The following is a 12,952-nucleotide window of genomic DNA, read 5'->3' on the forward strand; positions in this document are numbered from 1 at the left end:
GGACTCGAGCAGTTTGTTTTTGAAACAATCGAGAACCAAATAAAATACTTTTTTGGTGCCCGAGCTTTCGACATAAAAACCAATCCCTACCCACCCCCACCCCCAACACACACACACACACACCTTTATCTGCGAGCTGTATCCGATGATGCTTGACCAGGCCAGAGAAGACTTGTGTCCCAGGTGGGTAGGTGAAGTCAGTAACTACATGACACGATGAATAAGTGGTCCTCAGGTATAAAGATGAGTTACATGACGTTCCGGTATAAGAGTATGCGGACTATGGAAGTGGAATATAGACAAATGGGGTATCACCAGAATATTGGTGTTCTCTTTGCTGGCCACCCTGGTTGATCGATGAGCCATTTTCATTTGAAGGATTTATCAATTTATGCTTTGGAGAGACGGGGGAAGGACAACGGACAAACTGACCATGATGGATTGTATGGTGTTGCGTAAGACTGGCCCTTCAAAGGTGGGTGGCACCCGTTCATTGGCCATCATGTTCAGGAAGGCCTAGGTGACCTGTGCAGCAGTGACCATCACCTGGGTCAGGTGTATTTCACTTCGGGCAGGCCACTTCAACTGCATCTGGCTTTTATTGTAGTTGGCAGCCTCAGAGCAAGAGAGGCTGCCTGCATCTGCTAAAGTCTGCTTCCACTACCCGGATTGCCGCGGATATGATTGAAGGCAGCTCCGTCCAGACACGTGCACACCCCTAGTCCCCCTGGAAACTCTTCAGGTTAATAGAAGCAATACGGTGCATGCAGCAGCTGATTTGACGTGCTGCACAGTGACGCCAAAGAGCGTGCCAAGACAAATCCGATTAGGCGAGCAGGATCACTTAGGATTCTGAAACAATGGTACCTGGTGCCCAGGTCTTTGACTCGGTAGTTATTCAGGTGTGGCGTAGGCTGCTGTTTAAAACATTGACCTTTGCTCATATAAAGTTCACGTGAGGCCTCAGGTCGGATGCGGAGAATGGTTCTTGTTTATCGGTGTTTGTGTATATATATAACTTCCATGCATAGATACAGCACACCCTCATCCCCACATCCAAACACAAGAGCAAAAATGAGAGTGTAATCGCTGTCTGATTTCCGCAACAGTAATGGCTATTTGTGTACTAGATAAACTTGGTAGTGTTCATTCAGTTCGCGTTTGTCAAGAACACTGTCGTTTGCAGCATTCTCTCTTTCTTTCTTACACACACACGCAGACGTACACATTACACACTCACTCTTATCTTTACACGCACACACTCTTCACACCACACACACACACACACTTACCCACACCAACGCACACGCACACAAAAAGGAAGAGAAGAGTGGGGGAGGGGAGAGAGCGTGTGTCTGTGTGTGTGTGCGTGTGTGGATGATTTTGTTGACACGAATAGTAAAATACAAATTATTTTCAGTAGACAGTAGTGTTATTTCTTTTCCATAGCCAAAAATTCTTGAATTTGTTTCAGTCAAAAAAAAATTTACGAACAGTATCCGAACAAGTTCGTTCAGATGGACGAAAAGCGATTCATAATCTTCAACACCCTCTACGACCTTCCAGGTAAGAACAGCCTTTTCGCAAAATCACAAGTGAAATTCTCCAGACATCCCTGATTTCTAAGCTTGATCCGTGCTTTCATTGTGTCTCATTATATCTTCATTATGTCTCATCCATTTTGATCTTGAGGCTGGAAGCAGAATGAGTGGGACCAGGCCATCTGCTTTGTCAGCAAAACCCAGCTTGAAGTTTACAGAAAATGCTAGAATAGTACCATGGCAACACAGGAAACTGGCGGGAGGAGGAGGTGCTCTGTGTGTGTGTGTGTGCGGTTGAGAGAGAGAGAGTGGAAGAGGATATGTGGCAATGTCTCTTTGTTGTGTGTATGTGTGTGTACGAGTGAGTCTCAAGACTCAGTTCTTTGTTAAGCCATTAATCCTTAGAGCTGGATTTGTGAACTTCCCATTGCACTGTGAATATTGTAGTATTAGTAACATAGCACGTCACACATGCATACGAGTGAGAGGGAGGGAGAAAGGAACAGTAATATGTTTGCGCGCGCGTCTATGTGTTCGTGTGGCTGTGTGTTGTTGTAAGAGAATGTGTCTGCACGTTCGTGTGTGCGCGCGCCCCTCTTTGTGTGTATGTACGTGCACATATCTACATACGTGCACGTGCACGAATGTGTGCAATGACGTCTACGTCTAAAGCTTCTGTTGCGGCTGCTGCCAAGCCAGGCTCTTGCAGGATGGGGTGGAATTGTCCCTCTGCCAGAGCTCTGACACTCCTGGCTGCAAAACTCGCCATGTGGTTCATGAAATTAAGAGGGAAGAAAATTGAAAGCGGAAGTTGAGTTAGTAGAAGATGTAAACAGTTTGGCCCCTCCTCCTCCCTCCCCGTCTTAACCGACAGTGCTTGGCTCGCGTCTCCTGTCTCGATGAAATGTTTCCTTCCATGCTCCCGATACAGAATTAATACGAAGAAGCTTAAGAAAATGTTATGAACTTATCCTACCACAGATCACCTGTTCAGTGTCTTACAGTAATGAACACTTCCCTTACCTGTTTGTAAACCAGAAGATAATAACTTGAAAAGTTGCCATCTTTTGCGTATATTAACTTTTGTTTTCCCACCTGGCTTTGTGACGTATTAAGTACTAGGTAACAGCAGCTTTTTTTTAAAAAAAAGTTCATTAGTTTTTACAAGTTACGAGGCGTGTGAAGTGACAGAAAAATGAAAGATGATGGATGGCTAGTGATGGAGTTGAGCCAAAGAAAGGAGAAAGTGCATGGATCAAGTTTCGTATGCTTGTCGTTGTGTCGGCATAGTTTTGGCTAGAAGTATAGACGAGATAAAAGCTTATTAACCACGATGTGTTGTTGGTTTTCAGTGCTGTACATCACGGTGTGCCTGGTAGACTACTTCAGTGAACACCCTGACTACACAAGGTGAATACAATAAACATATAGCGGGCTTCACTAAAGTAAGATGATTGTCTCGCTTGGCCAAGGATTTGATAAAGAGCTTAGAATATTGTTACTCTAGCAATAAAAGCAGCAAGGCCGGTTGATGTTTAGCAGCAGATGAAGTATCAATCCTTGCACTTTTCTGAATCCCGTTCTCCATTCTGTTGCTAAATTATTCCCTTTTCTCTACCTCGCTTCTCATTGTCTGCCAGCCATGACCTTGTTTCTCCCCAGTTCATTCATTGACTGTCGCCGTTTTTCCAGTTAGTCTGCTTCATTCTTGCTATCCGTACATGCAGCATCATTATTTTTCTTGACCCAGACCTGCTTTATTAATACTTCTGATGTTATTGTTTAAAAACAAAATCTCGACTGATGATTTTTGTGTATTTTCTTATTGTATTTACAAGCATTACACATTTTGTTTCAACTTCCATTGACACTATAAACTGACATTGAACTGAAGATGTTTGCATCAGCGCTCGCCTGTGGCGCTGTGTGCGAGTAGCCTCTAGTGCCACTCTCCAGCGCAAAAGAGAACAAAGAAACCAAAACAACCATCTAATACTTGAGACGTAGCGAGTAACGTAAGCACCGAAAGGAAAGAATGGAGACAAGTTTATTACTGATTCATAGAAAGGCTTCCTGTCCCGCTCTGTACACAGCAGCAGGAAAGGAAGCTCTCACGCACTGTGCGTGCATGCGTGTGTGTGTGTGTGAAAGAGAGAAAGAGAGAAAGAGAGAGGTAAAGAAATCAGTAGGGTGAGCTGGCGACAAAGCGGGATGGACAGAGATTGAGTGGACTGGTGCGTCTTTCCCGTGCCACAAACGACGCGCATGTTTCTGCTCCTTCGTGTGCTTCCTCAGTCATCTACTCCGATAGCTCTGCTGCTCTTGCTTGGAACGTTGTGATACGTTACGTGACGTAGTATGACTTGGCAGAACCTGGTGGATAGTATCAGTCAGAAATGGGCGTCATTTATCTTCCTGAATCTCACTCTCTCACACTTTCCGTCCATCGGCTGGCTTCAGAATTTCCAGTATCTGGCTTTTTGTTTTAAACCTTCACAGCATGTGCGGATGAGTACGACAGGACAGGAAGTAAGAATGGGTCAAAACGATGAGAGGTGAGAAAAAGCTCGTTGGTTAGGAAGGAAAGGCTGGGAGTACCTCCCAGTGTTTAAAGGCCTGGGGTGACAGTAACGGCTCTCTGTGCGAACACTTCATAACCCTCACCAGGAGCGCCACCTATAGCGCATGCTCGTACGCATGGTGGCGGCGCTCCTAGCAACGTGCGCACCTCGCAAGGACACACTGGCGCGTGCGCACGCAGTCTCCCTCCACATACATAATATATATAGATACGTATACAAGGCAGGTTCAGTAAGGCGCGTGCACCACAGTCACGCCCTCTCACGCTCCCTTTGATGCAGGCGGTACAGAAAGCCTGCACACCGCCTGCCTGTTTACTCCGTGTCCTGGCACAGGGACAGGCCCGGGTGGCACCTGGCACTCGTCTTTCGCGTGCCTGCCATCAGCGCACTAGGCCATTTTTTACCTGCTGTTTATTTGATTCGCCACAGCTCCTGGCCCACCTGCCTTGATCACTTCCTGTTGTTGCGATAAAATTCTGGACACCACCAGTGTCAAGCCTGCAGCGGTGCGCCCGGCTCGCGACTTTGTGTGTTTGCACAGAGTTGGGCAGTTGACCTGTTCACGCATGCACGACTAGCTCAACACGGTTTGCCAGCATAACCTTCACCTCGGTCGTTTTGTCTGCTCGGTCATTCTGTCCAAAATAGAAACTTACACCAAAACCCAATCCCTGACCTAAGTCCATCTTCACGATAGATGTCTATCACGTTAAAACACACTTCACACGTTCTCCAGAACAATAAGAACGAAAACTAATAATGAAATATACAGAGGTGTACACCAAAGAAAAAATTATAAAAGATACATCTGAAGAAAAATGAACTTGCAATGTTCGTACGAAAACCCACTTGATTTAACCCCACTACACTAGAGCTGTGTTAAATGCAACATTTTCATTGAATACCATTACAAAAGTGTGCGCCTGCGTGCAGGAGTACAAACAAGTGGCGCCCGTCTCTGGACTGACTCTCTAATAATGCATTCATGAATGAACGTACAAGATAGTGTGTGACAAAATAAGTCTGACATCTCACCCTCTACCACTCCCGCTAACACATGCCATGAAAATAACCCAGATAAGAGCAAGTTTTCATTGAGAAAACGTGGGGAGGGGGAGAAAAACTTTTTTTTTTTTTATTCAAGACTTGTTGTGAAGTTAGCACTGTAGTTCAAGCAGTTCATTCACAGAAAGATAAGAACTATTCATTCAGGGAAGCACTAATAAAGCCAAAGTTGTTCACTAGAAACCTTAGGGCAGGAAAGTGGGTCAGGGGGAGTCTACGTGGCCATGAAGCCATTTCGATGAATCGTAATTCAATTATTCAACTTTTGTTAGCCACTTATGCAGCGTTACCACTGCATTTTTCAAAGTTTTGCAAATACACAAGTCTATGCTATAAACTGTGTGACTGAATTGTCATGAAAACGTGTAAATAAAGTTGACAAACATGTTAACCGGTAGATTAATCAGTCAGGTGTAATTTGCATAATCAGTCGAGTAGAGGGAGGGATCAGGAGAGGACAAGAAGCAACTTTCATTTACTTTTTTAAGGATAATGTTGGAGCCGGGAAAATACGTGGCTCTCCTATGCGTTTCTGGTACGCAGCCGGGACTTTCGATAAACATATATATTAAGCTCCTCAAAGGAACCACTTGTAACCAATATTTCCCCCTAGACTTCGCCTAATTAAGCTTTGACTGCAGATGAGTGCTGGCAAGTGACACTGATGAGGCGCTCTCTCGCCCCACTAGCGGCAGCTCGGGTCGAAGTGCGCCCACGGGTGCGGTGCCAGACAACGGCCGGCGGCAGAGCCGGGTGCATGTGCGGTACGGAACACTTGCTGGCTGGCGAGCCGAGTGTGACTTGCTGCAGCGCTCTCAAACCTTGCTCGGTAATACCACCCAAGCACCTTACCGGGACAGGGGGTACAGGGAAAAGGAAGAAGCAGATGGTAAAAGAGTTGTTTCTTTTTAAAGGGGTGAGGAAGGGGGGCGTTTAGAAAGAGAAACCTTTGTAAATAACGAGACACGGCATTTTGCTGTTTGTTTTCCTTCTTGGCCTAACATTGCCACCGCACATGTCGTTGTATGCAATGGGTTACCTTTAGAATTTTATTGCTTGAGGGCGGTTGAGTGGGTGGGGAGGACTGAAGATAGAGGGATTTGCGTATTGATACCTAGATGAGAGTCGGGGACTGAAACGTTGTCACACACACACAAAAAAAAAAAAAAAAACCCCAAAAACGGAACGCAGATCCTTAGAGAATGACCAGACGTCTTTCTTGCTTGCAGCTTAATGAAGGTTGGACCAGGAGGTCGGAGAGTCTCTCAGGTTAGAAGTTAGCGAAAAGGGGTGATAAGATTTTTTTCCCCTGTAAGGAGACTGAATTCAAAAAGGGTGAAATAGGGTTACGTTGAGGAGAGATGCTCGGAAGACTAAAGGGTTGGGTGAAGATTCAAGGTGGATAGACTGACAGAAGGGAAGTTACGGACGAATGGACTTAAAGACTGAAGGCCGAAGAACGGTCGATTGTGAGAGGTCAGAAGTAGACCGTGAGACTGAGCAAAGGAGGGAATGGAAAATTGAATGTCACCATGGGATGAATAATAAGATTGTTAGTAGGGGAATGAGACAGTAGGGGCCGAGTAGGTGGCGGGGTGTAAGCAAGGGATGTGCTTGGACACAAAGAGATCAGTAGTGAGACTGGCGACAGACGCGATTGAGCAGAAAGCATTGCCTGTATATAACTGCATGTTGTGCAAGCAGCAAATATCTTGCTGAGAACCTGGAGACTTAGATGCCATTTCACTGGTAAAGTCCAGCTCTCCTCTATAGATTGATTTTATAGCGACTCAGAATATTGTCCAAAACTGTCAATTGTGTGTTTAGTTTTCATCAATTCTACAACAAAACAAATATAAGTAGTGAAACAGCATCTTTGTGCACATACACACGAACAGTCTACCTTCAGTCCTCACAAAACAAACTTTTGGTCGCTTAATGAATTTTTTTAAGCAGATAAAATCTTCATGCCCTAGTTTTGCATCCATAATAACACAGCAAAATAAATGAGTCAAATGCTAACAAATATAAGCATCCTTGTTGTGTAAGCATCATTTTGTTGTCAGGAACTGTTGGTGACTGACTGGTACAGTCGGACATACTTTTTCAGTTTTCTTTCACATTTCATTTTTCTTTAATTATAGTTTTAAATGTGGCACGGATCTCAATCAACACTAAGAGCATTTTCTTTGTTTGACAGGACACCTAAAGGGGTCAAGTGTGGAGACCTGACCATGACTTATCACTCCATGTACAATGATGTTATGACAGCCACAAAGTGGGTTCATAGAGCCAAAGTACGTTGATCACTCTGGTCCAATAGAACTGGATTATGGTCGCTACCAGCAGACATGGTACATGTTGTAAAGAGTATGCACTACACATGCATGTAAAGGTTATAAGACGATCACAGGTCTGTAAATTGAGACTAATCTAGTGGTATATCTAGTCTGGAATGTATTCTCTAGAGATCTTATATGGTCTAATAAAAGAGTGGAGAACTCATGAGAAATGGTTTATTATATTATTTTACTCAAAATAATTATTGGGGATTTAGTACATGAAAGAAAAGATGTAGTCTTACGTATTGCATAGATGAGAAAAATTGCATGCAAGGGAAGTAACCATTCTGTAGAAGAAATAATCGAAGCTTGTGTAAACTCCCTTACCTATTGTAAAGCCGATTACTGGATGGCCCAAAAGTTACAAAAGGGTGTTTAACTGTTATAGCTTTTCATTGTGCACACTTTTTACAAATTAGTAATTTTCAGCTCATCTTAATTTATGTTATGGACATTAATTTTGGGTAGTTTTGGAATGGAACTGCAAAAAATAGTCAATTGCTTAATGATGATATTTTAACATAACAATATGCGGTCACAATAACTTGTTCCTTCTGTAATCTTCAACACTCAGCATGCATAAAGACCATTTTGAATCATGGAGGGTGTTGACGGTTGGAAAATGTTGTGGATATAACTGGTTCTTGAAAAGCAGAAAAACAGGAGAGGAATGTCTTTTTTAATAAGACATATTATTTTTTTAGTTAGATTTTCTCATATTTTTGAAAACTTTATTGCATCCAAATGTTAAATAAAAATAAATGCTGAAAAGTGTAAAAAATTTCAATTATTTTTGAGATTTTTGGACCACTTAAAACATTTTAAAATAGTTGTTCATTAGAGAATTAGCTCAATTAGTTTCACTTTAAAATCAATATAAATAAATATAAAAATTAACTGCCTAAGATTTTAAGATAACCATTAGTAGACAGCACAAGAGAGTAGAAATATATCTAATGATAGTGGTGAAAACTTGTTACTGTAGAAAGCAAGAGGAAGCCTGATGATCACCAATTAGTCTTTGTACTTCTAGGGTCCCTTGAAGACAGAAACCTTGGCAAACCCTACAAAATATGTGGAACAAGATGAGAGGCTGCCTGATTTGTTGAACAGGTAAAGATTTTGGTTAAGTTAAAAATATCAGTCCTGAATATGCATGTTTTTGTATTCTTGAAAGAATGATTTCATGCTGCATTCATATGTATAGTTTACACAATCTATTTTTTTTTAATTACAGACTGCGATCTGCTGGTGCCAAAGTGTTTTTAGCTACAAATAGTGAATTTGCATACACAGCTGTAAGTATTTCTATTTTTTTTAAGACTTTCATGAAGAAGGAAATAAGTGTGAAACTTTGTGAGACAGAGATGTTTCATGCATTTAACATAAATATCTGACTCAACACAGGATAAAAAAGAACACTTGTGAGACAGAGGCAGTTAATACATTTACCATGAAGATTTGACCCAACAACAAAGGATAAAACAAGAACATTTATTTCAATATTGTCTATAATAATTTTACATCAGTTTTGGATGGATATCAATACAAGTACAGCGACTGTAACAAAATATAGAAATTATTTATTATTATAAGTATTTATTATACGTATTATATCCTGTATATATATTTTTCTTCAATGTATGAAACTTGCTAAATTTTTATCTTTTTTGTCTTTTGTATTTATATACATATAAAGCATTAAACATTACTTAATGATTTTTCAGAAAATCATGAGCTACCTCTTAGAAACTCCACCTAAGGTAGCTTGCTTTTTTTCTCTTATTAATTTCTTTGGTAAGATAGCTTGAATTAGGAATTTGAGAAACCTACATTCCTCATATTTTGTGATCCATAATAGTCAATAAATAAAGCAAACAGTTTGAAATGCTACAAAAGACAACTATATAATGTACATAAGCAAGCAATATTTATGTGCTCAAACAGAACATATTAGTCCCAAAATGGAAATAATATGGCTTTAATTAGATTTTATTCCTATAAAACATGATCTCTAATATTTAAAAAGGTTGAAAATTGTTTTATTAGTGCTTGCGATTCGTATTTTCACCATACTAGTTGAATGTCATGTCAGTTCTTGTAAACCTATTGAATCAATTCTTTGTAAAATGCAGTCAATTGTATTGTTATGTAGTTTTTAGTTTTTTTCTGTTTTGTGTAGGAAAATGAAGAAAAACGCACCTGGTTCTCATACTTTGACTATATTGTTGTGGATGCCAAAAAACCACTGTTCTTTACAGAAGGAACAATCCTTCGACAGGTGGATAAGGTAAAGTATTAAAGTCTTGACTTTGAGAAGATGTGAAAAATTAACTTGTTTATGTCACGGACGCCGCCTCTCACCAGAGCAACACACACACGATGTCCGTGCGCGTTCTTTCAACACATACAACAATGATTGCCTGAGGCTGTCCAAATCATGTTATCAAGTTGTTATCAGGATTTTACGAAATAGAACACATAAGTATATTCAAACAAAAATGTCTCAACCCATGATTCTTGAGGGAAGATGGTGAAAACCATATGTAAGATAAGTAAACGTATGGAAATGCGATTATCTATTTATGTATCAGTGCCTCAGTTCATAGCTTACAACAGTTCCCAATGTTCTAGTCCTCGATGTATCAGTTCTTAACCACGTATCAGTACTGACTCACCAACACACCCTCGCTAAGCATTTTCTCAATACTTCTTCTAAATATCAGTTGCCTGTACCCATACTCACAGTTCGGCGTCTGCCTAGAGTAGGGTTGTCACCCTTCGCATCTCCAGTCAGTTTGAATACGAATAACACAAATTACACTTGTAATCCACTCGAAACGGGTTTTCCTTCCCCGAGGGAATAGAAAACTCTTTGGTCGCTCTGTACAACTCAGCGACGGATGACACTCCAAGGCCGTACACAGTGGCCGTGTCGGGTAGAGGGTTGGTTCCCGCAGACAGCAGCGGTACTCCAGTGACGTCATGAGGCCGACGGTGCACCAAGCTCACACGCTGCTGGGTGTTGGACCGAAGGCGATCGAGGAATGGTCTAGGGAGGTGATTCTTCATCCTTCAGAAGGGCTCCAACACAATTAGCCCATACACTCGTCTAGGCAAGGTTAATTCACCAAGGGTCACAATATGGCGCCGCATCCAGCGTCGATGGACACTATTGTGTAATGATAGTAATCTCAACTAGGGAGATTTACAAAACGTGACTCGGGCACGTCTTCTTCCTTCGCTATCTCGGGCCTGAGTACTTTCCAACCTCGTTCCCACCGAAAATTTTACAGTGTTCATCAAATACTCTGTCACGGTTAACCCCTTTCCCGCTGACATTCTCATTCATGAATTCTTCCTTACTTGCTGTCTACTCTTGCAGTTCATAAGTAGCGAATGGGTTAAACTAACCTAAAAACATGGAGGCACGAACTGCATGGTCCGTGACAGCTTATCACATTTACAAGAGCAAGAGCGACTGAGGGACAATGTTAAGAGAGAAAAAAATGGATGTTGTGTTATGTAACAGGGTATTGATTTAAAAAAATAATATTTTGTCAGAGCCACTGATGAATATATAATTAATTTTGCCATTTTCTTTTTAGGAATATTTTTCTTGACCTGTCCAAATGAAATAAGAGAAATGTTTATGTAAACAGGAGACAGGGCAGCCAAAAATAGGTACCCATACAGGACCCATAAAAGAGGGTCACATATACTCAGGAGGCTCTGTGGATGTGTTCTCGGCTGTGATGGGGACTTACGGATCAGAAGTCCTGTATGTTGGAGATCACATATTTGGAGACATTCTGAAGTCCAGGAAGGCACTTGGCTGGCGCACATTCCTAGTTGTACCTGAGCTTCTCCATGAGCTGACAGTTTGGACAGAGAAGCAAGAGCTCTTTAAGAATCTGGAGGAGTTTGATACTGTTATCAGCAAGATGTACAGGCAAGTATTAATAAACTCTCTTGTTACGGTGACTCAGAGGACAGTAGTGCCAGGCAGACTGGGATTGTATGTGTTGATAAAGTTTTTACAACTTGTGGTGAAACTACAGTTTGACCAAATAGAGTAGGCTCATTTTAAAGTGGATAATTTTGTATGTCCCGTGTATGATGTTATAAATATTAATATGGCCTTTGGAGGAAAAAAGATTTCCCACCCCAAATGTGAACTAAAGCAGATCACTGACTGTGCATATTGACATGGATTGAATAGGTTGATTGTGAGGGTCTGGTATCCAGAAAATTGGCAGCTTAATGACAGATGTTAATGAGATGGGCTTGGGAAAATAGTCATCCAGTACCTGCTGGGGTCATTTATCAATAATACTCTGTCTTGTAAGCAGACTGTGTTGAAGCCTAATCAAATCAATATTTTCTCTAATCTTCATCATATTTGGCAAGAATGCTCCTGTCTTTTATAGTGCGGTCGTTGCAATTTTAGGCCGGTGTATGTTGGCACTTAGCATGCTTTTCTCAGTTCTCAGATGTTATTTGTAGCTCCAAAAAAAAGAGAATATAACTTATTGAAATTGTGACAAACCTGTACTACACAGTGCAGAGTAGGACATAGTTGTTTGAGAAAGTTTCTCAGCTGGAGAAACAGAGATGGGGAGGGAAGGGAGAGAGTGAGTCATGAGGCACTGGCATCATCACTATGTTTTATCTCCCCCTGATTCATATGACCAGTAATGTCTAGCACCCACCCCTACTATTTGATCCTCATACAGATATTCTGGCTTGCTCATAAAACTTAATATTGTTGATTGTTCATCATTGCTAATAGCATATTTGTTATCTGCAGGAATATGGATATTACCAGCAGCGATAAACCAGACATTAGTAACTACAAGATGGCCATTAAGGTCAGTATCATCTGTTTAACAGATAAAAATCTGTGAAAATATATGTGAATAAATGCTTACTGGAAAAGATAGAATTTATAAATATATGCCCACTCGTTAACAAAAGGTGGTATGGGTAAAGAACACTGAGGAGCTGAATCATTTAACCCTTATGAAGAGTAGTTATTTTTGAAATGAAATTTATTGTACATAAGCAGGGATCTGTAAATAGTGCTTTCAACAAGATTTCGACTTGTGTATAGGTTTCCTTAAGAAATAGGATGTTCTGGTTAAGTGTCACCAGTGTTGTCTCTGGCATGCTATTCTTTATCTTCATGCACCATCTCTATGGTGATATTACTTTAGGGTTGTCAGAATGTAAAACAGTCATTTTTACACACCCTCACCCCAAGAAGTAACTTTCTTTTTTCACTTTCACCAAAATGCTGTTTAGAAGCAGTTCAGCAATCTGCATATAGAAAATATGCTGTTTTCAAATCAGCACACTTGTAGCAATGTTATTTACATGTTCTCTTTTATTTTAACAATGTATGTACAGATTTATTGAAACT

The 12,952-nt window shown here is 41.1% G+C and overlaps 1 protein-coding gene across 3 annotated transcripts in view; it reads left to right on the forward strand.

Moving 5' to 3' along the window:
• LOC112564399 (cytosolic purine 5'-nucleotidase-like) overlaps positions 1 to 12,952 on the forward strand; it is a 52,519-nt gene that overhangs the window by 32,249 nt on the left and 7,318 nt on the right. For all 3 annotated transcript variants that reach the window (XM_025239178.1, XM_025239179.1, XM_025239180.1), the window contains exons 6-14: positions 1,475 to 1,566; positions 2,894 to 2,951; positions 7,389 to 7,485; positions 8,564 to 8,643; positions 8,768 to 8,828; positions 9,258 to 9,293; positions 9,713 to 9,820; positions 11,193 to 11,482; positions 12,341 to 12,401. In XM_025239178.1, the coding sequence (XP_025094963.1) occupies positions 1,475 to 1,566; positions 2,894 to 2,951; positions 7,389 to 7,485; positions 8,564 to 8,643; positions 8,768 to 8,828; positions 9,258 to 9,293; positions 9,713 to 9,820; positions 11,193 to 11,482; positions 12,341 to 12,401 (883 nt within the window). The remainder of the gene's footprint in view (positions 1 to 1,474; positions 1,567 to 2,893; positions 2,952 to 7,388; positions 7,486 to 8,563; positions 8,644 to 8,767; positions 8,829 to 9,257; positions 9,294 to 9,712; positions 9,821 to 11,192; positions 11,483 to 12,340; positions 12,402 to 12,952) is intronic.

This window comes from Pomacea canaliculata, linkage group LG5, assembly GCF_003073045.1.
Source record: "Pomacea canaliculata isolate SZHN2017 linkage group LG5, ASM307304v1, whole genome shotgun sequence".
Lineage (NCBI taxonomy): Eukaryota > Metazoa > Mollusca > Gastropoda > Architaenioglossa > Ampullariidae > Pomacea > Pomacea canaliculata.